The sequence below is a fragment of the Rhinatrema bivittatum genome, chromosome 9 (genome assembly GCF_901001135.1).
Source record: "Rhinatrema bivittatum chromosome 9, aRhiBiv1.1, whole genome shotgun sequence".
Lineage (NCBI taxonomy): Eukaryota > Metazoa > Chordata > Amphibia > Gymnophiona > Rhinatrematidae > Rhinatrema > Rhinatrema bivittatum.
The window spans coordinates 253,855,590-253,876,881 of NC_042623.1; the positions used below are offsets into that span (position 1 = coordinate 253,855,590).

Below are 21,292 nucleotides of genomic sequence, written 5' to 3' on the forward strand. Positions count from 1 at the left end.
TTGCACCTTGTTACATTGGCAATCTGAAGCCGGCAAAGCAAACACAATCATCCCAAGGTCCCGCTCCCGTGCACAAAATTATTTTGCCCCCCCATCGCATACAGCTCTTTTGGATTTATGCACCCCAACTGCATGACTCTCCACTTCTTGACATTTAATTGCAGCTGCCAATTATCGACTACTCTTCAAGTTTTCTAAAATCACTTTTCATTCTCTCTCTATTCCTTCAGGTGTGTCCACTCTGTTGCAGATCTTAGTATCATCTGCAAAAAGGCAAATTTTTCCTTTAACCCCTTCGCAATGTCATTCAAAAGATATTGAACAGAACTGGTCCCAAAACCGATTCTTGAGGCATTCATAGAAACATAGAAACATAGAAATGACGGCAGAAGAAGACCGAACGGCCCATCCAGTCTGCCCAGCAAGCTGCGCACGTTATCTTTTTTTTTTTTTTTCCATCTTTTTCTCTCACCCACCTGTTACTATTGGCTTCCAGTACCCTCCAGCCCTAATTCCCCTCCACCCCACCACCAATGTAGAGAGCAGCGCCGGATCTGCATCCAAGTGAACATCCAGCTCAATTAGTGGTAGCAACCGCTGCAACAAGCAGGCCACACCCCTGCCCCATACTCTTACCCACCCCTGTTTTTTGTTTTTTTTTGGAGATGGCAGCCCTCCATCCTTCCGCTCCGTGAAGGTGGAACACCAACTACTGGCCACTTGCATCCCGCTCCGTGAATGCCTCTGTGGCTTCTGCTGCTCCGTGCAGTGTTTTGCTGCCTCCTCTTTATTCACGTCCTCTAGACTTGATGGACCCACAGTGTTTATCCCACGCCCCTTTGAAGTCCTTCACAGTTTTAGACTTCACCACTTCCTCCAGAAGGGCATTCTAGGCATCCACCACCCTTTCCGTGAAGAAATACTTCCTGACATTGGTTTTTAGTCTTCATCCCTGGAGCCTCAGCTCGTGACCTCTGGTTCTGCTGATTTTTTTCTGATGGAAAAGGTTTGTTGTAGTCTTTGGATCATTAAAGTTTTTCAAGTATCTGAAAGTCTGAATCATATCACCCCTGCTCCTCCTTTCCTCCAGGGAGTACATATTTAGATTCTTCAGTCTCTCCTCGTACGTCATCCGATGAAGACCCTCCACCTTCCTGGTCGCCCTTCTCTGTACCGCTTCCATCTTGTCTTTGTCTCTTTGTAGATACGGTCTCCAGAACTGAACACAGTACTCCAGGTGAGGCCTCACCAAGGACCTGTACAAGGGGATAATCACCTCCCTTTTCTTACTCGATATTCCTCTCTCTATGCAGCCCAGCATTCTTCTGGCTTTTGCTATCGCCTTGTCCGCATTGTTTCGCAGACTTCATATCATTAGACACTATCACCCCAAGGTCTCTCTCCTGCTCCATGCACATCCATTACCATTTATTTATTTATACAATTTTCTATACCGGTGTTTGGAACCAAGACCTTCACATCGGTTAACATCTTATACAAGACATATACAGAAATAATTAAAACACTTTTTACAGTACTATTCTAACAATAATCAATAGAAATGTTATCTTCAATTTAAAATAAGAAAAAAAACTATTTAACTTAACTTGTTTGAGCACAGCCCTTGAAGGGCATCCAGTATTTCTCTCCTTCCTCTAGATTCCTAGAGGAAGCAGGGAATAGTCCCAGTCACCATGCAGTAGGCTGGAATTAAGGCCTACGCTTGCAGATTCTGGAAGGATCCTGTTGCACGAGCTCCCAAGTAGGGATTGTCACTGCAATAATTGGACTCTGTGAGTTGGGAGGGGGATACAAAAAATAGGGGACAAATCTCTGTAAATGAAGGCTTTTGGGACTGTAGCCCAACAGAGCTGGAGGTCCAAAGGAGCAGGAGGAAACTGCTGGACAAAAAAAGACATCCCCAACCTTTCCAAAAAAACAAAACAAAACCAGATAAATGACCTATTTTTGCAACTTGACCCTACTTGTTGTCTCCTCATAACAAGAGCAAAGTGTTCAGAAGGAGCCCTCTGTATTTGTTCTTGTGAGATATAGGAGGGGGTTGCTTGAGATGGCATACTTTATGGGGCGCTGATTTAGAGCTTACATGTAGATTGGGAAATAATTTAACTAATGAGAAATATCCTAAAAACCATGAATAATGGGCCCAAGAAGGTTCAGTTTCAGATTCTTCTCCTTCTTTCGAATTAAAGTGTGAGTGTAGGGTTGGGCTAGGTCCTGATTAGATCTGGCCAAAAGAAAGAGGCAGATATGTTTAAAAAATATGCCATCAAATGGAGCTTCTATCTTCTTTTAGACAGTGATAGTCACAAGTTGCCTCTGTTGCTGCCAGAGCACAGCACTATTAAATATTACCAGGAAATGTAAAAAAATGTATCTTGGAAAAAATTACATTTTCCTGAAAGGCAGAGAGTCTGATGGTCATGAAATAGTTGGGAAGAAAGAAGAAATAAAAATTATGAAGAGATGTTTGAGGTATTTTGTTTTTAATTGAAATATTTTCTTCCTTTTTAATCAAAACTGTGCAGCTAATGAGAAGGGCAAGGTTAATCTGCAGATTTATAATATTATGATATAATATATTCTTCTCAACAGAAAATAAACTTCATTGTCATTCACTGGATGGCAGAAGCTGCCAGATTAGCTCCAGCTGTGTTCCTCAGGCCCTGCTCCTGAGCACACTACTTCGTGAAATACTTAGGCCTCACTGCCCCTAACAGATTGGGTATCTGAATCTGGATTCCTTGCCACTCAGAGCCATTTCAAATGGTTGAATATTTACTAATTTTAATTTTCTTGCATAGAGAAATGAAGCTCTCAAGCATCTGAAAATTACTGGAAACAAAATTGGAAGTACAGGTGGGATGTACTTTGCTTCTATGCTGCAAATTAATTCGACCCTTGAGGAGCTGGATCTTGGAGATTGTGACTTGGTAAGTAAAATGAAACAAAAATCTATTATTAGGCATCAAATTGAATTGCTAGTCATTTGAATCACATTTTGGATTATATGGTTTCAGTACTTTGATTCAACAGAGCTCTGTGACATTATACTTCTGTCAAAGAAATGAAGGGAGAGATGTTGGTAATGGGGAATTTTAATGCAACAGCTGTGGACTGGAGTATCCCATCTACAAATTCAGTTCCTGTTCGTACCCCAGATCAGTCCAGACTCCTGGGTTTTGCCTCCCTCCCAACAGATGGAGACTGAGATGCAAAGCTTTACTGATACTGATACTTAAATCTAGTGTACCACATGTAGTCCCTCAAAATTTGTCTCCAGCATGTGGTAGATGAGTAAAACCTGCAGTCTAGAATATTTAAAAAAAAAAAAAAGTTTTAGAGGAATCAGAATAAAGAAGAGGAAAGGAGATTCCAGTCATTCCTCCCAGGGGGGTTGTCAGGTTGCTGGTTGGACCATTCCCCCTGGTGATTCTTTTTGCAGGCTTGGAAGTAAATCTGTGAGGGACTCTGAAAACTGGTGGTTCAGTTCCCTCATTGTCTTGGCTGATTCTCCAACTCAGCACTGACCTCTTCAGTGCTTTGATCAGGAAAATATATTGGCTGCCTTTGTTTCGTTTATTAAAGTTTAATAAAAAGTAAAAAATCAAGGGAGCGGTGCTATTAGTGGGGAGTGTAGGATTCAGAGGTCAGGGTAGCTGCTGTCTGTGCAGGGATCGGTGATGTCCAAGGCCCAGAAGGCCCAGTGAGTCAGTGCTTGTGCCATCAGTGAGGCTGTGCAGGGTGCAGGTAGGTGGCACATGTGCAGACTTAATGGCGTGGGCTAAAAGTACCGGCAAGAGCTGCCGCTTTTTGGGGAGCCGCATGCATGTCTTACTGCAGCGGGGCTGTGCGTGCGATGTGTTTCCGGGGGTGAAGGCACCTCAAGGGAGAATGGAGCAGCTCTGGCAGGGAGATGATTGATGTAGGTGGTGTGAGCAACTCGGGGGACCGCGTTGGTAAGCACAGGAATGATGAAGGGGGATTCACCTCCTAGGTTATCCCCAGCTGTGCAGAGTACCACAGGGGCTCAGGGGGACTCTGAGCATGTGGATGCAGATATAGATGGTCTGCAGGAGGGGGATTCAGGTGACTCTCAAGATTTTTCAACAGAGTTGGTGTTGCTTCTGCATAAGGCGTTTCTAGCCAGGAAGACTGCAGGGGGGAAGTGGTCTGGTCCTCAAACTGGCACAAGACCATCAAAAAGACAAAAAGTGGACTCGAGACAGGGATCCACGCATGTCCAGTGGGTCTTAGGCCTAGCAGGGCAGCAGAACAGGTCCAGAGAGGACTCGGAAGACTCAGATGCAGTGGATGATTCCGCAGATGATGCTCCAGATGCGGCTGCAGAGGGAGATTTAGTACAAGATCTATCAGATCTTAATGAAGTGCTGGTGGTGGAGGGGTCTTGATTACCACTGAGACCGATGCATCCAACTTTGGGAGCATTAAAAGCTCAAAAGCATCCTATGGAAGGGAGTGCAATATTGTCATTGCACGGCCACCTTCAAACCATTCCCTGACCACCAGCTTTTCCACCAACTTATGGAATAGAAGCCTTTGCCAGACCTCGCAATCCATCCATGACGGAGGTCCACCCCTCATGATCAGATTCTTCTTGCAGTAGCTTTATGCCCAGCTCTGCTAACACATGTGGGCTCTGAGCCAACAATTGAGGAGTTGTGGATCATGAGGAGGTGGACCTCCATCATGGATTGCGAGGCATTGGGCATTCAGGCTGCAGTGTGCAGCAGTTTTATGCAGAGAACATGTGTGTGTTGGGTGTAGAGTCTTCAGGAGAAGAGTACCAGTTCTTCAGCTTCAGCAAAACAGATGGAGCGCCTGGAGGCGGTGTTGGCTTATGTGGCAGATGCACTCTATGATTTCATTAGGACGTCTTCCAGAATTATGATGTCAGCAGTTGTGGCCAGAAGACTTCTGTGGTTGAGGAATTGGTCAGCGGATGTCTGGTCAAAATCTCAGTGGGGTGCTCTTCCTTTCAAGGGCAAGCTGTTGTTCATAGAGGACCAAAGCAGCTGATGGAACACTTAGGAGAGTCTAAGGAGCCCAAGTTGCCCAAGGATAAGCGAAAGGATGGCAAAAGATCCTTTTCTGCTCGTTCCCACTTTAGGGATAGCAGAAGATATCATCAGAAGAGATGACCTCCAGGTGTGCAGAAGTCAAACTTGGGTAGGGCGCAGACCTTTCAGGGCAGGCAAAAGCCTGCTCAGGACAACCCCGGACAGGGAGTCAGAGGAAACATCCTTGCAATGAAATGAGGCTGTCCACTCTTCTCCTCCAGCTGTCAGTGGGCAGCTGGCCCTAGTTTACAAAGAGTGGACCAAACTCACAATGGACCAGTGGGTACTGGGAGTGATAAGAGACAGTTATGCATTAGAATTTGCTCAGCCACTCTGAAAGGCATGTCATCTCTCTTTGTGCATCCCTTACCAAGCAGGTAGCAGTTCGCAATATGGTGGATTGCTTGCGGCGCCTGAAAGCTGTAGTACCGGTTCCCCAAAAGGAACGGGAAAAAGGAAGATATTCCATTTACTTCGTGGTACCAAAACAGGAAGAATCTATCCAGCCAACTGTGCCACAGTTTTGGATGGAAACTCTTCGTTCGGTCATGGCAGCGGTCCAAAAAGGAGATTCCTGGCATCCTTAGAGGTGTATCTGCACTTACCCATTCAACCGGAACACTAGAAATTCCTAAGATTTATGGTTCTGGGAGAACACTTTCAGTTTCAGGACCTTCCGTTTGGACTGGCAATGTTGCCTTGTACATTCACCAAGGTGATGGTGGTGGTGGCAGCAATTGTTTGGAAGGAAGGTATGCTGGTGCATCCATATCTGGACGACTGGCTTATTCAGGTGAAGTCAGAAACCTTATGTCAGCAGGCAATACAACGGGTTCTGTGCATGTAATGTTCTCTAGGCTGGGTGGTGAAGCTGGCGAAAAGTAACCTCAATCCTTCCCATTCTTTGGAGTATCTGGGAGCTTGCTTCGACACTAGGATTGGCAAGGTATTTCTCTCGGCAGAGTAAAGAAGCTGCAGACCCAAGTTAACCACTTGTTGAGATTGAGTACCCACGGTTTGGGATTATTTGCAGGTCCTGGGATCCATAGTGCCTATGGTGGATCTAGTTCGCATATATGCGGCCTCTTCAAAAAAATGCTCCTCTCCCATTGGGACCTTTTATTGGAGGAGTTTCAGATTCAGTTACCCCTCAAGGAAGAGTGTAGGGCCATTTTATTCTGGTGGCTTTCTCAGCCCAGTTTGGAGTGAGGAGTGGAGTTACAGATCTCAGAATGGGTGGCTGTGACAACTGATGCCAGCCTGAAGGGTTGGGGAGCAATTTGTCAGGGACAGGTGACGCAGTGCTGATTGTCAGCTAAAGAAGCGTCTTGGTCTATCAATCGCTTAGAAACGAGGGCGGTGTGTTTGGTGTTGCTTTCATTTTTACCATGGTTGCTGGGTGGATCAGTGCACCTTGTCGGACAATGGAACAATGACAGCTTATATCAACCACCGAGGGGAACCAGGAGTCATATGGTGGTCAGGAGTTGTTTGTCTGGGCAGAGCAACACCTGGCGGCTCTTGCAGTGTCCCACATCACTGGAGTAGACAATGTTCAGGCAAACTTCCTCAGTCGGCAAAGGCCTAGACCCCAAGGAATGGGAGTTTGCGGAGGAGGCAATGAACTTCATTAAGGCCAGGTGTGCCGTTCCCCACATGGATTTGATGAAATCAAGACAGAATGCCAAGGCCCCCCAATTTTTTCTGTCCTAAAAGAGAGTATGAGGTGGAAGGAGTCAATGCTCTAATTCTACTAAGGCCGCTGGGGATCCTTTTGTACATGTTCCCTCCATGGCTCCTAGTGGGGAGAGTGATAAGGCAAATAGAGAAGCATCCAGGCAAAATGATTCCCATGGCTCTGGGATGGACACATCACCTGTGGTTTGCAGATCTAATAAATTTGATGGTGGAAGGACTATTAAGGTTTGGACGCCTTCAGAGGTTGCTTCAGAAAGGTCCAATTTTTTGAGATCAGGTGAATTGCTTCTGTCTAGCAGCCTGGTTTTTGAAAGGAATCATTTAAGAAGCAAGGGATATTTCGAGGATGTCATTACCACCTTGCTGCAAGCTAGGCGACCTTCCGCATCTTTGGCCTTAGTTAGAGTGTGGAGGGTGTTCGAAGCGTGGTGTCTTGAGCAGGGCATTCTAGCTACTCTGACTTCAGTGTCACATATCCTGACATTTTTGCAAAAAGGACTGGTCAAGGGATTGGTGTTTAATCCCCTTTGAGTACAGGGGATGACATTAGGATATTTTTGGGGCAAAGTACAGGGAATGTCTCTTGCATCACATCTGGATGTGGTTCATTTTCTTAAGAACATAAGAAAATGCCATACTGGGTAGACCAAAGGTCCATCAAGCCCAGCATCCTGTTTCCAACAGTGGCCAATCCAGGCCATAAGAACCTGGCAAGTACCCAAAAACTAAGTCTATTCCATGTAACCATTGCTAATGGCAGTGGCTATTCTCTAAGTGAACTTAATAGCAGGTAATGGACTTCTCCTCCAAGAACTTATCCAATCCTTTTTTAAACACAGCTATACTAACTGCACTAACCACATCCTCTGGCAACAAATTCCAGAGTTTAATTGTGCGTTGAGTAAAAAAGAACTTTCTCCGATTAGTTTTAAATGTGCCCCATGCTAACTTCATAGAGTGCCCCCTAGTCTTTCTATTATCCGAAAGAGTAAATAACCGATTCACATCTACCCGTTCTAGACCTCTCTAATTTTAAACATCTCTATCATATCCCCCCCCTCAGCCGTCTCTTCTCCAAGCTGAAAAGTCCTAACCTCTTTAGTCTTTCCTCATAGGGGAGCTGTTCCATCCCCTTATCATTTTGGTAGCCCTTCTCTGTACCTTCTCCATCGCAATTATATCTTTTTTGAGATGCGGCGACCAGAATTGTACACAGTATTCAAGGTGCGGTCTCACCATGGAGCGATACAGAGGCATTATGACATTTTCCGTTTTATTCACCATTCACTGTTCTTCATGAGTGAAGCATTTTCGTCCCCCGGTGAAGAGGATATGTCCATCATGGAACCTTAATTTGGTTCTATGGGTTCTTTGTGGAGCACTGTTCAAATCCTTGAAGAGGGTGTCTCTGAAAGATTTGACTTTGAAGGTAGTCTTTTTGGTGGACATTTGTTTGGCCAGAAGGATTTTGGAGCTTCAGGCATTGTCATGTAGAATTCCTTTTCTACAAATTTCAGAGGCGGGCATTTCGTTGCGCACTGTATCTTCATTTCTACCAAAGTGTCTGCCTTCCATCTCAGACAGTGAAGCTTTTGGCTTTTCCAAATTTGGATCTATTAGATGTGTGCTGTATTGTTGAGATATTGCAGGGTTAGTAACAGGTTTCGGATGACAGATTACCTCTTTGTACTGTGGAATGGGCTGAAGAAGGGGACTAAGGCCTCCAAGTCTAATATTATCCAGTGGCGGAAGGAGGCAATTGGATCAGCATACATTTGCAGAGGGTGATCAGTAGCCGAGGGTCTAAGGAACTACTCAACATGAGCACAGAGTGTCAGTTGGTATCAACATGGGCAGAGTGTCAGTTGGTATCTCTTCAGGAAATTTGTTGCACGGCGACTTGGACATCATTGCACACTTTTGCCAGACATTACTAACTGGATGTCTGGGCCCCAGCATCAGCTAGTTTTGGAGAGAGTGTACTGTGCATGGGGCTCTCATGTTCCTGCCCAATTTAGGGGTGCTTGGGTACATCGCAGGAGTCTGGACTGATCTGTGGTACAAACAGGAAAGGAATGGAATAGTTCTTACCTGCTAATGTTTGTTCCTGAAATTCCACAGATCAGTCCAGAGCCCCACGCATTCTGGCCAGCCCGCTCTTGTATTTAGTTGTAAATAGCACAGAGTTGCTTACTGGTTGGAGAGTTCAATCATTCATATTTTCCGGAGGAACTCCTGTTTAGAGGGCTGTGCTATTCTCCTGCTCAGTTGAAGAAGAGTTGGAAATTGTTTTTTTTTTGTTGTTGTTTTTTTTGTTTTGTTTTGTTTTTTACAGTTTGTGTCATCTTGGCTTGATTGTACAGATCAATACTGAGGGACTGCAGGTGGTACACTAGGTTAAGTAGCAGTGTCAATAAAGCTTTTCTTCGCTGTCTCCATCTGCTGGTAGGGAGGCAAAACACAGGAGTCAGAACTGATCTATGGTACTTCAGGAATGAAAATTAGCAGGTAAGAACTAATTTTCCTTTAGAAGTAGAAAGATCCTGGACCCCCTTTGAGCGACTTTTCTCAAACAAATGGTAATAGAATCCACAAAGGAAGGGGGTGCAAGTGGACCTCATACTTATGGAGAAAGAAGTTCTAATATCCAGGTTGGAAGCCCTCTGACTGCTACTTCCACGGCATTCCCAGCTCCTTGCTGGCCTTTGGAATCAATTCTGAACTTCTGTTGATGGTCTGCCCCAAACACATTACATATTTAAAAAAAAGATCAACAAAAATAGAAACCTGCTCCCAAATTTAGTAATTAGATTTGTTATATTAACATGGGTACAAAAATACTGTAACTTAAATGTTGTAATCTGCATTCAGAAAAATTCAATAAATTATTTAAAAACACATTAAGTCTTTACATGACATTGAGTGAAAGTTTCAATGGGATTGATAACCAAGCAATAAACAATTTTATACTTTGCCATAATATTTCTAGTAGAAACTGTTACATTTATATTTACAGTCTGAGGTTTTGCTTACGTCACATTGCTTACATATTGTATTTTGTTCAGGTTACACAGACATCTTTTGGTATGTCAAAAAATAATGAACAGAATCAAAAACAAATTCAAATTTTAGATTTTGATTCAATTTTTTTTTAATTTATTGGCTGTAACTTAAAAGCCTACACAATGAAGCTGCTATTTTTATATTTTGATATTCAACATGCCTTAGAGATCAATGTACTAACCTGCGGGAGTCTCCACAGGCTAGGGGCTGTTTCATGGGAAAGATTTCTGAGGATGGAAGTGAGCTCCATAGCAAGAAAACTAAACCTCATTGATGCTCAGTTATCGTAAACTAGAGAGTGAAGATGTTTATGCGTGCTGGTTTTTGTGAAATTCAAAATTAAACTACTTTGCATACTTTTGAATTGCATTGCAACTCACTAATTTTAAATTTTAGATAAACTTTTGCACATTATTGATAATGTGCAAAAAGCTTACTATTGTGAACAAGGTTTCTGCGATAAAAAATATGGATGTTTTGTTGCCTGTAATTCTGAGGTTTCTGCAATTTAGCACATCACCCTCTGAGTGAACTGGTCTCTTTAAATATTTGATCAATCAACTTATTTTTTCAGGGTACACAAAGTTTGATAGCATTGGCAACAATCCTAAATCAAAACCAAGTAATCAAATCTATTAATCTAAACCGGCCACTATTATACAGCCAGCAGGTAAGTACTTTCTAAGTAAGGATACTAGAAAGTAACTTTGTGAACAAACTCTAAACACATCACCACAGAAAGTGAAATATCCAGATTGCTTGGTTAGTGGGCAGACCTATATGTACTCACATTGACACCTCAGCACAATCAACAATAAATTCATCTGCTCTACAAAACTAACCAATGACAAGGCAACATCCTCATCTCTAATGTCACAACTAATTGTAATGTAACCAGGTTGAAATACTCCGGTATCAGCAAGCTTACAAAAATAGTTTCAGCAAAGGAAATCTATACCTTGTTAGAAAAAGATAGTGATTAAGATTGAGACAATTTGTTTCATTTTGGCTTTCAGTCTTCTGGTTAATCACAAATAAAACCCAAGCCTTACTTATAGTAATGTCCTCTAATTCCGGCAGTTACATACAGGATGTGCTATGAACATACAGGCCTCAAGTCCCCAAGGTAAAAAAAATGCCATTGTAACCTGCAGTAGTTTCTAGCCTGCCATTCCCATCATGCATCTGCTATAGAGTATGACTAGACCTTGAAGTTTGTTGTAAAAATCATTATCATTGCATAACACTGAAGCCAGTTTACTAAGAATAGCCCTTATTCACACAAAGGGTGCACTAAAACAAATATCACCCTTTTTTTTAAATTTATTTTTGTTTTAGGAAGAAACAACAGTTCACATAGCTCTAATGCTAAAAGTAAACCATGGTCTTAAAGAGCTGCATCTGAGTAAACATGAAATGACGGATTTTGGTGTTCAGCGTCTATGTGAAAATTTGCAGGAAAATTTCACCTTGCAATACCTCGATCTTAGCTGGTAAGATATTCTTTATATGCATGTTTGCTTCAGTTGTATGAATAAAATGGGTACTACAGAAAATCTCAAAATGTTAAAGGAGGATGAGTGCCATGGGAAGTTTGCTACTCTTTAGATTTATATTTAAATTATAACTACTATTTATAGTGCTACAAGAAACCATAGCCATACTAAAATCCACAAGCTTTTCCAAATAGCTTTGTTCCCTCTGTGGGAAAGTAAATCTAGCAGGGGAACAAGATAGTGTATACATAGCACAAGGCCTTAGGGTGTGCTATAGTGTAACTGCTATAGGAATTAGGTCTCCTTTAATAGAGTCCCACAACTAAAAATGAGGCTGCAGCAGATCTGATGGCCGATAATAAGCAGCAACACCCCTGTGCAAATATCCAGGTTCCATTTCTAGTCAACAGGGGCTGGAGATGGTGTGTTTATATTATTAACGTTGTGCTGGAGTTAGCAATCTGTTAGGAACGTTGTGCTGGAGTTAGCAATCTGTAGTTATTTAGGAGAGTTGTGGACCGGTGGCAGATGACCACGCCCCTGGGGGAAAATCAAAAGAAGGACCACTGGTCAGGCTCAGAGTTTAGAGACAGACACACACTAGTTCTTTTATTAGACAGTACACTGAACCACCAGAGGTGGCAGTAGTGAGCTGGAATGCCCGGCTGGGCTGTAGTCCCTCAGATACTAGAACAGCGATCCCTGGAGGCTGAGCTGTAGAGAAACTGAAATATAGTGAGTAAGCAGGGTATGCAGGGTTCATGAACTGAACCAAATGGTAACACTCATACAATGTGTCATAGAAGCCCAGGAGCTGGAATGTATAGGCCCTCGAGGAGCGAGTACCTGGTTCCAGGGAAAGCTCTGAGAAAGCGATGGTAACTCACTGAAGTAGTTGGCAGTGATGACTTCCAGGCAGAAGAGAGTACCGAGTAAGTCTGGAAACATGGGCCCTCGAGGAACGGGTACCGGTTCCAGACTGTCACCTGAAAAACAAAGAAGAGAGTGAGGCCCCCAAGGAGTGGGTACCCCTGGTAAGTCCGAGGAGGCAGAGTAGCTTGGAAAGGGAAGCGAGTCCGTAGTCATTCCTTGCTAACTCGATGTGTTAGCAAATTCTAAGACCTTATATATCAGTCACGGGTAACGTCATCATCGGGGAACGCCCCCGAGGTTCGCGCCATCGCCGATACTTCAGTTGGGACCATGCCACGCGCGCGCCCCTAGGCCTCCAGGAAACATTGCGGTTTGCAGCGTCCAGCCGGTCCGGGGATGCTGGAGGACTTTGGCAGAAGTACACCGCGGCAGCCAATCTTCCCATGGGCGAAGAGGGAGGCGCCAAAGAGGTGAGGGCGGAGAGAGGGCGTCGGGAACAGACGGACACAACAGTACCCCCCTTCAAAGGGCGATTTCCTCTTCGAGTACCAGGCTTAGGTTTTGAAGGATGCGCGAGATGGAACTGACGAAGCATCACTTTGTCCAAGATATTTGGTCTGAGGCTCCCAAGAGTATTCTTCAGGGCCAAATCCTTCCAAGTAGAAGGTATTCAAAAATCTTGCCTCTTTTACGAACGTCCAGAACTTCTTCGACTTTGAATTCTAAGTTGTCTTCTGCATTGATGACAGGTAGATCTTGAATCTTGGAAGAAAATTCACTGAGTATGTTGTTATAGATATCAGCAGCAATGGATGAGCTGCTGGGGACTTCACTGAGATCTTCAGTGGAAGTAGCAAAGTTGGGGAATGTCCAAAGTCCACTTCAAGTTGTAACACAATAGTGGATCTTCTACTTTGATGAGGGGACTCCTCAGGTCTTCCACTAGACGTCTGAGAATGAAGTTGCCTCCTGTCCCTAGGGAAGGAGTCTGAACCGTGATCGGTCTGTAGGTCAAAGAGACTGGGAGAGAGAGCGGAGGAGATGTCGCGGTATGGCCTAAGAACAGTCCTCCTGCAGGACTTAGGCCCGTCCGTTTCTCGGACGAATGGAGCATGTAGAGACATCTTGGCCAGCCTGACCACAGTATATGCAAAGGCCACGCTTCTTCCGAAATCTTCTCTCTTTGGAGGTCAAACGACCGTGACCAAGTTGCATAGGTTCGTCTGTATCAGCAGCAGGGACTACTGGAACCCTCCGAGGTGTAGAGACAGCCCTGGCCTGTTTCAACCCGGGTAACACCCTAGGCCGGAGTTCCTTCACCTTGTCCCGGAGCCGGTGATCAATCCAAGTAGCCAAGGCTATTAATTCGTCCAGCGAGTCAGGTGTCTGGCAAGTGGCCAGCTCGTCCTTCAAACGGTTATCCAGGCCTCTGCAAAAGAGAGTCTTGAGACAGCTAGGGTCCCAGCGGAGTTCTGCCACAAGAGTTTTGAACTCTATGGCAAATTCAGCCAATGATCTGTTGCCTTGCTTCAAATCCACTAAAGCAGAACCGGCTACAGACATTAGAGCAGGGTCATCGAAAACAGATTTAAATAAGTTCATAAATCCTTCTATGTCCTTCAAAATGGAGTCCTTGCGTTCCCACAAAGTAGATGCCCAAGACAAGGCCCTACCATCCAGGTATGAAAGGATGTAGGTAGTCTTGGAGAGAGCTGTAGGAAATAGAGATGGCTGTAAGGCAAAGTGCATGCAGCACTGGTTCAAAAAGCCCTGGGTCTTCTGGATTTCTCCGGAAAAGCAGATTGGAGCCGCCAGTGGTACAGCAGTCTTTAAAGTTACCTTTGGTGACTGACCTTCTTGGTTGGAGGCTGTGCCTTGAACCTTCTGTGTTTGTAACTGATGAAATGTTGTAGTAAGTTTCTCCAAGGCGTCTTGCTGCTCCATAACGTGCTGGGCCAGGCCCGGTATGGCCTGCAAGGCATTCAGTTGTGCCGGATCCATGAGTTAGCAATCTGTTAGTTATTTAGGAGAGTTGTGGGTGGATCCTTGGACTAGTAGCAGATGATCACGCTCCCGGGGGAAGATCCCGAGAGGGACCACCAGTCAGGCTCAGAGTATGGAGACAGACACACACTAGTTCTTTTATTAGACAGTATACTGAACCACCAGAGGTGGCAGTAGTGAGCTGGAATGCCCGGCTGGGCTGTAGTCCCTCAGATACTGGAACAGCGATCCCTGGAGGCTGAGCTGTAGAGAAACTGAAATATAGTGAGTAGGCAGGGTATGCAGAGTTCATGAACTGAACCAGATGGTAACACTCACACAATGTCTCATAGAAGCCCAGGAACTGGAATGTATAGGCTCTCGAGGAGCGAGTACCTGGTTCCAGGGAAAGCTCTGAGAGAACGATGGTAACTCTCACTGAAGTAGTTGGCAGTGATGACTTCCAGGCAGAAGAGAGTGCCAAGTAAGTCTGAGTACTTGCCAGGTTCTTATGGCCTGGATTGGCCACTGTTGGAAACAGGATGCTGGGCTTGATGGACCCTTGGTCTGACCCAGTATGGCAGGTTCTTATGTTCTTAACATGGGCCCTCGAGGAGCGAGTACCGGTTCCAGACTGTCACCTGAAAAACAAAGAAGAGAGCGAGGCCCCCGAGGAGCGGGTACCCCTGGTAAGTCCGAGGAGGCAGAGTAGCTTGGAAAGAGAAGCGAGTCTGTAGTCATTCCTTGCTAACTCGATGTGTTAGCAAATTCTTAGACCTTATTTCCCTGTACGTACCCGGATCAGTCCAGACTGTGGGTTGAGCCTCCTTTCCAGCTGATGGAGACAGACTAAAACTGAAAGGATATCCTATATGAGTTACAGAGCCTATCCAGTAACCCTTCAGTATTCGTCTGTCTCCAGCAGGTGTAGCAGCTCACCCTTCGGTTTCCTGCTCTAGGCTAGTCAGCCTTTCTTCTCTTCCTTTCTTCGTGGATCAAGCAAGTACTTATTCCTTAGGGATCTAGTGTGATCTTCTTCCTGTAAAAAAAATAAATAAATAAAAATAAAAATAAAAAAGGTAGTTTTAGTTTTTGTTTTGTGCAGGAGACGGTTCCGTCTCCTGGCTCTTGCCGGACTCAGGGGGGCTTTGCCCCTTGTGCAGAGCATAGCCTGAGTCCCTAGCCGCTTCCAGGTGTGGGGACAGAGTCTTTTGGTCCAGTTCTCGTCTCCCCCCTCCTCTGGCTGCTGAGGGGGCTTAGTAGCCCACTGCTGTGCTCAGTCTGTAAAAAAAAATAAAATTGAAAGATACAGTTTAAAGTTAAAAGTATTCAAAGTTCTTTTTTTAACTTACCTTACAGCAGTAGACCCATTTTTCTCATTTTGGTCTTCGGAGGGCTTGAACCGGCAGCCAGAAAGGCAGGAGTCAGCAGGTTTCTCCCCTGCTTCACTCCGGGCCTGCAGGCTGCCAATCAGAACTTTTTTTCTGCAGTTTTTTCCTTCAGTGTGGCTCTCCCTATGTCACGGCAGGCAGCCTGCCTCGCTTCTGGTCAGCCCTCGTCGTGATTTTCGCGAGAGGGCCTCTGTTCTGCTTGCCTGCCGGGTGGGGAAGGTCCCTCCTCGGCAGGGCAGGCAAATTTCTGGGGATCGAGTCCCCACAGTATGGCCAGGCCGTTCCCGGCTCGGTAAAGCCCGGGAACGGTGGCCATTTTGGATTTTTCAGCGACTCCATTTTCGGAGCTGCCTGGGGCTGGGGGGGGGGGCGATTTTTTTCAGATTCTCCCCCCGATTTGAGCCCCGCGGACTCCCAGGAGGGGATCCCTGACCTCCCCTCGCCTCCCCGTCCCCCCCCTGGGAATTCTAGGACCCGTTTTTCCACAGAATTTGTCGTCCTCCTGCATAAGTCCTATTTAGCTAGCCTGCAGGAGGGGGAGGAAGGTTCCCACCCAGACCCCCCCTGGAAAAAAAAAATTTTCCCTGCTCCGCGCCCTTGACTACTGGCCCGGTTGCGGAGCCCCCGGGATCAATTCGCGTGCGTGCGTGTGGTCCCGCGAGGGGCCCGCCCCCCCCCCCTCCCTGATCCCCCGGTGAACCCGGTACTCCCGGATCCTGACGCCATCCCTGATGTAGAGGGTACCCTGCCTCCCCCGGAGGGGGATGATCCCAGAGACCTACGGATGTCCTCCAGGAATTGGGGTTGGAGGGGGGCCACCCACGGACACCCTTGCGGCTCAAGGATATGGACCCGGTCTTGGCGGGACTCAGGGCTCTGACAAGCGCCTTCCCTTTTCACCCCATGCACAAGCTGTTGCTCTTGCGGGAATGGGAGGCTCCAGAGGCGGGACTCCGTTTGGGGCAGGCTATGGATACGCTTTACCTCCCCCCAGAAGAATGTTTGGAAATTTTGAAAAGTCCCTCCGTGGACTCCTCCGTCTCTGCGGTCACAAAACCTACCACCATCCCGGTGGAGTGTTCCACGGCTCTGAAGGACGCCCAGGACCGCAAGCTCGAGGCACTTAAGAACATAAGAAAATGCCACACTGGGTCAGACCAAGGGTCCATCAAGCCCAGCATCCTGTTTCCAACAGTGGCCAATCCAGGCCATAAGAACCTGGCAAGTACCCAAAAACTAAGTCTATCCCATGTAACCATTGCTAATGGCAGTGGCTATTCTCTAAGTGACCTTAAGAGCAGGTAATGGACTTCTCCTCCACTTATGGAAGTGTATTTTTGATGCTCTGGCACTGGGGGTTCGTGCGACTATCTGCAGCAGTCTCATGCTACGGGCAGGCCTCAGGTGGGTTTAACAGTTACTCTGCACCCAAGACCTCCCGTCGGCAGAGGCGGAGCAGGCTGAGCGTCTCGAGGCCATCGTCGCTTATGGGGCTGATGCGCTTTACGACCTCCTCCGCATGCAAGCAGAGGCGATGGCCTCGGCGGTGTCCGCCAGACGACTGCTCCGGCTGCGCAATTGATCGGCTGATCCGTCCTGCAAAGCCCGGCTGGGCACGTTGCCTTTTAAAGGTAAAAGTTGCTTTTGGGTGAGGACCTTGAGAAAGCTTATGGATTCCTCGGCGGAAAATAAGGTCCATAAGCTCCTGGAGGACTGTCCGAAACCGTCCCGTTCCTTTACACCCTCTCGTCTTCGCTTTCGGGGCCAGAGACGGGGAACGCCCCCAAGGGTCGCGCCATCGCCGGTACTCCAGGAAACATGGAGAAGAACGCCGCGGCAGCCAATCTTCCCGCAGGCGAAGAGGGAGGCGCCAAAGAGGTAAGGAGGGCGGAGAGGGGGCGTCGGGAACTGACGGTCACAACAGTTTATAAACTACTAGGGAAGAAACCTTGGTGAATTGTCCTAAATCCACCCTCAAATCTCTTCACGGAGCGGGATGCCAGTGGCCAGTAGTTGGTGTTCCGCCTTCACGGAGGGCTGCCATCTCCAAAAAAAAACAAAAAACAAACAAACAAAGCAGGGGTGGGTAAGAGTATGGGGCAGGGGTGTGGCCTGCTTGTTGCGGTGGTTGCTACCCCTGATTGAGCTGGATGTTCACTGGGATGCGGATACGGCGCTGCTCTCTGCATGGTGGAGGGGTGGAAGGGAGTTGGGGCCAGAGGGTGCTGGAAGCCAATAGTGATGGTGGGAGGGAGAAAAAGGGTGGGAAAAAAAAAATAAAATAAATGGATAAACTGCGTGGCTTGCTGGGCAGACTGGATGGGCCGTTTGGTCGTCTTCTGCCGTCATTTCTATGTTTCTATATGTTTCATCTTATTTGGTATAAGACTACCCTGATAAACCACATTTTTTAAATCTTAAGGCCCTACCCTACACTAAATACAACAAAAGTAAACCACACTGTTAGGCAGAAAAAATAAGAGGTCACCCAGATTTATTAACAAAACTTCCTGAAAAAACAAAATATATTTCATAATAGCAGACAAGATATATCATCACACATATTTATAACATTTTCAGCAACCTCAGTCTGACTTAAACTTGTCCCTGGCCAACAACATTTCACATACTATAATCTTAGTAACCCCCAGTATGAATCAAACCTATCCCTGAAACCATAATGTTGCGGTCCTGACCGCCCCTCTCCTGATAGGGCTCAGGCCCGCCTACCTCCGCTCCGGCGGTCGCCGAATTCCGCCCGGTCCAGATCCCGATGGGCTCTCTGTTCGCGCGCTTCCCACGTGGCGGACGCCATTGCAGGCCTGTTCCTCGCCGGCCTCGCACGCCCAGCTCCCGGAAGCCCGGCCCCGCCCTCTCAGCTGACGTCACGCTCGGCTCCCGATATAACCGGCGTTCAGACATTCCCTAAACGCCTTGCAACAAGGTTCCCAGCTATCTAGTTGCTTCCAGTTGCATTCCTGATTGTCTTCCTGGTTCTAGCCTTGACTCTGGTTTGCTTCTGACTCCGCTACAGCTCGCTGCCTGCCTTGACTCCGGTTTGCTTCTGACTCCGCTACAGCTTGCTGCCTGCCTTGACTCCGGTTTGCTTCTGACTCCGCTACAGCTTGCTGCCTGCCTTGACACCGGTTTGCTTCTGACTCCGCTACAGCTCGCTGCCTGCCTCTGACTCCGCTCCAGCCCGCAGCCTGCTCGTCCCCGGTTTGCTTCTCACGTCGCCGCAGCCTGCGGCCTGCCCTGCCTCCAGTCTACCTTCTACCTCACTACAGCCTGCTGTCAACACTACCCGGGTTACCACGGACTCATATCCCTGCCCGCCTGCGCTGGTCCCAGCGTACCTTCTGGGCCAGTCCCCTGACCCAGTCTTTCTCTGAGTCTCACTGGCAATACATGAACCATCTCTGCTGCTGATAGGCCTTCTGCCTTCCCTCCGCTTCAGCTTTTCTGGACATTCATAGCAGCGCCTAAGTCCCAAGGGCCCGGGCCCCTACGGGCTCCTCCCGGGGGGTCCCAGGCTCCGGGTGAAGCCTTGCCAGATTGGGTCTCCGCCTCCCGGCCTGCTCTATCATCTGCAGTAGGCCGGCCCAAGGGTCCACTATCCACTCTCGCAGCGTCAAGCTACGAGAACTACATAAGGTAGTTTTTGGTAGCCTGTTACCCTAAACTTCTTGTGACTGCCCTTTAGATGCGTGATTTGCTCTGTTTTAAAATAGGAAAACAAAATTTACAAATCCTACCCTTCATGGAAATTTCTCACCCACAAGCTAGAACTGGGAATTACCAGAGGCCCTCTGTCTCTTCCTAGATGTCCTAAGATTCTCTCATGCGGGTCTCTCGCTTTGCTTCCGATAATGATGATGCTCCTACGAGTTGTGTGTACATTGCTGTGAAACTCTCTTACAGCAGGATGTTATTGCACTGATATTACAAAAACTTATTACTGCCCTTATGCAGTAAATGGTTAGTAAATGTTCTTTCAAAAGTGAGTTTCTTTAAGAGGGAGCTCTCAGCAAGTTTCTTAGTTGCTTATACCTTTCCCAGCCCAATCAGCGGAAATCTTGCCGTGACATCATACCAGCACTGTTTATACAAGATACTGAAACATTTCCAACTCAGCAGAATTTACTTGCCATCTGATAACTGGTGCTTCTGATTGCCGTGATTTGACACAGTTCACCTTACTAAAGTCACACATTCAGCACTTTGTAAGATTAACAAGTTTTGGGTTTTTTTTTACGGTCTTTGCAATTTCAAATGAGTTGATGAGCACTTTCACAGACTTGGGCTAATTAATAGTTCCCTGTACGTACCTGGATCAGACCAGACTCCTGGGTTGTGCCTCCCTTCCAGCAGATGGAGACAGAGAAAATTTTACTGACACCTTTACTTAACCACACGTGCCACCTGCAGGTCCTCAGTATTTCTCCGTTTCCAGCAGATGGTAGATGGGTGCACACCTGCAGTTCTGTGGCTGAGACAATTTTACTTTTTGAGCCTTCCTCCCGGGGGTTTATTATTATTATTTTTTTTTAATCCTAAGGGGGTCTTCCCTATCCAGTTGAGGTGGGCGGGCCAAGGGTTGGTGACCCTTGTGTGTGCCTGACCCGTGCACCCGTGGGGTGTAAATCTGGTGGTCCAGCTCCCTCCCCTTCACGAGGCCGCTTGGGTGGCTGCAGGCTCTAGGTACCTTTTTTTTATCTGAGGCAGCCTGTTTGTTTTTTGTTTTCTTATAGGCTGTCTCAGTACTGGTACTTTTCATTAAAGTTTAAAAAAAGAAGTTTTTGCTTCTGGCTGTTAGTGTTTGATTCTGGCTGAGCGGCAGACCCTTCTATCAGTGAAAGTCAGGATATGCTCTGCTTCTATCCGACCTTTTCATAAGACCCTCCCAGCCCTTAGGGAAGGAGTTTATTATTTTAGAATTGAGGGTTCCCCAATAGAGTTCTTTAGAGAAATGAACCAATCTGGATGTATGAAAAGAAGTTTCTTTATCAGATAACAGTTATAATCTTTTAAGGCATGTGATTATCTTATGAAGCGTTACATTTTTCAAACCTTCTCTTACTCAAACAGTACAGAGCTATAAGTATGACAATAATAGTGACTGCAACTATAGCAATTAGATAAACCACTAAAGACATTTTTCTTGTAAAATAAATTCTTTCTAGTACATGATTAGCTAATACTAGCTAGGGATAATTATACTAGCTAGGGTTCTTGTAGGCAGAAATAACTTAAAATTAAAAGCTTACCAATATCATGAAGCAATTAGCCCTTTTAATTTCTCTTTTGTGCGGTCAGTCAGGGTTTATCTCGCTCCTCTTCTTGTACTGTCCTTATCAGGGGTTTAAATAGACAGAAAAGGATAGCTAGGTGGGGGCTAACATTTTGAAGCCCCCCCAAGGACAAAGATAAGGAGAGCCAGGTGGGGACTAGTCTGTACTCCTAACTGTAAGAAAGCTAAGTTTCTTATACTTTTGAGCCTTCAAGGACACAGGTGTCTGAAGCTGGAAGGCATCCTAGTTTTCTAGTGGAAAAGTGCAGGGCGTTTGAAAAAGCAATTCTTATGCTTCAATATTACCTTGATATGACTGACTACACTCTACATGCACGGCTGAAAAGAAACATTTTCTGACAAAGAAACACTTTTCTAACACATTTTCTGACATTT

At 46.3% G+C, this 21,292-nt stretch overlaps 1 protein-coding gene across 9 annotated transcripts in view; it reads left to right on the top strand.

Moving 5' to 3' along the window:
- Positions 1-21,292, top strand: part of LRRC34 (leucine rich repeat containing 34) — a 91,044-nt gene that overhangs the window by 26,490 nt on the left and 43,262 nt on the right. For 8 of the 9 annotated variants that reach the window (XM_029616540.1, XM_029616533.1, XM_029616537.1 and 5 more), the window contains exons 6-8: positions 2,826-2,954; positions 10,438-10,533; positions 11,202-11,356. In XM_029616540.1, the coding sequence (XP_029472400.1) occupies positions 2,826-2,954; positions 10,438-10,533; positions 11,202-11,356 (380 nt within the window). The remainder of the gene's footprint in view (positions 1-2,825; positions 2,955-10,437; positions 10,534-11,201; positions 11,357-21,292) is intronic. The other variant, XM_029616535.1, reaches the window with a different exon arrangement.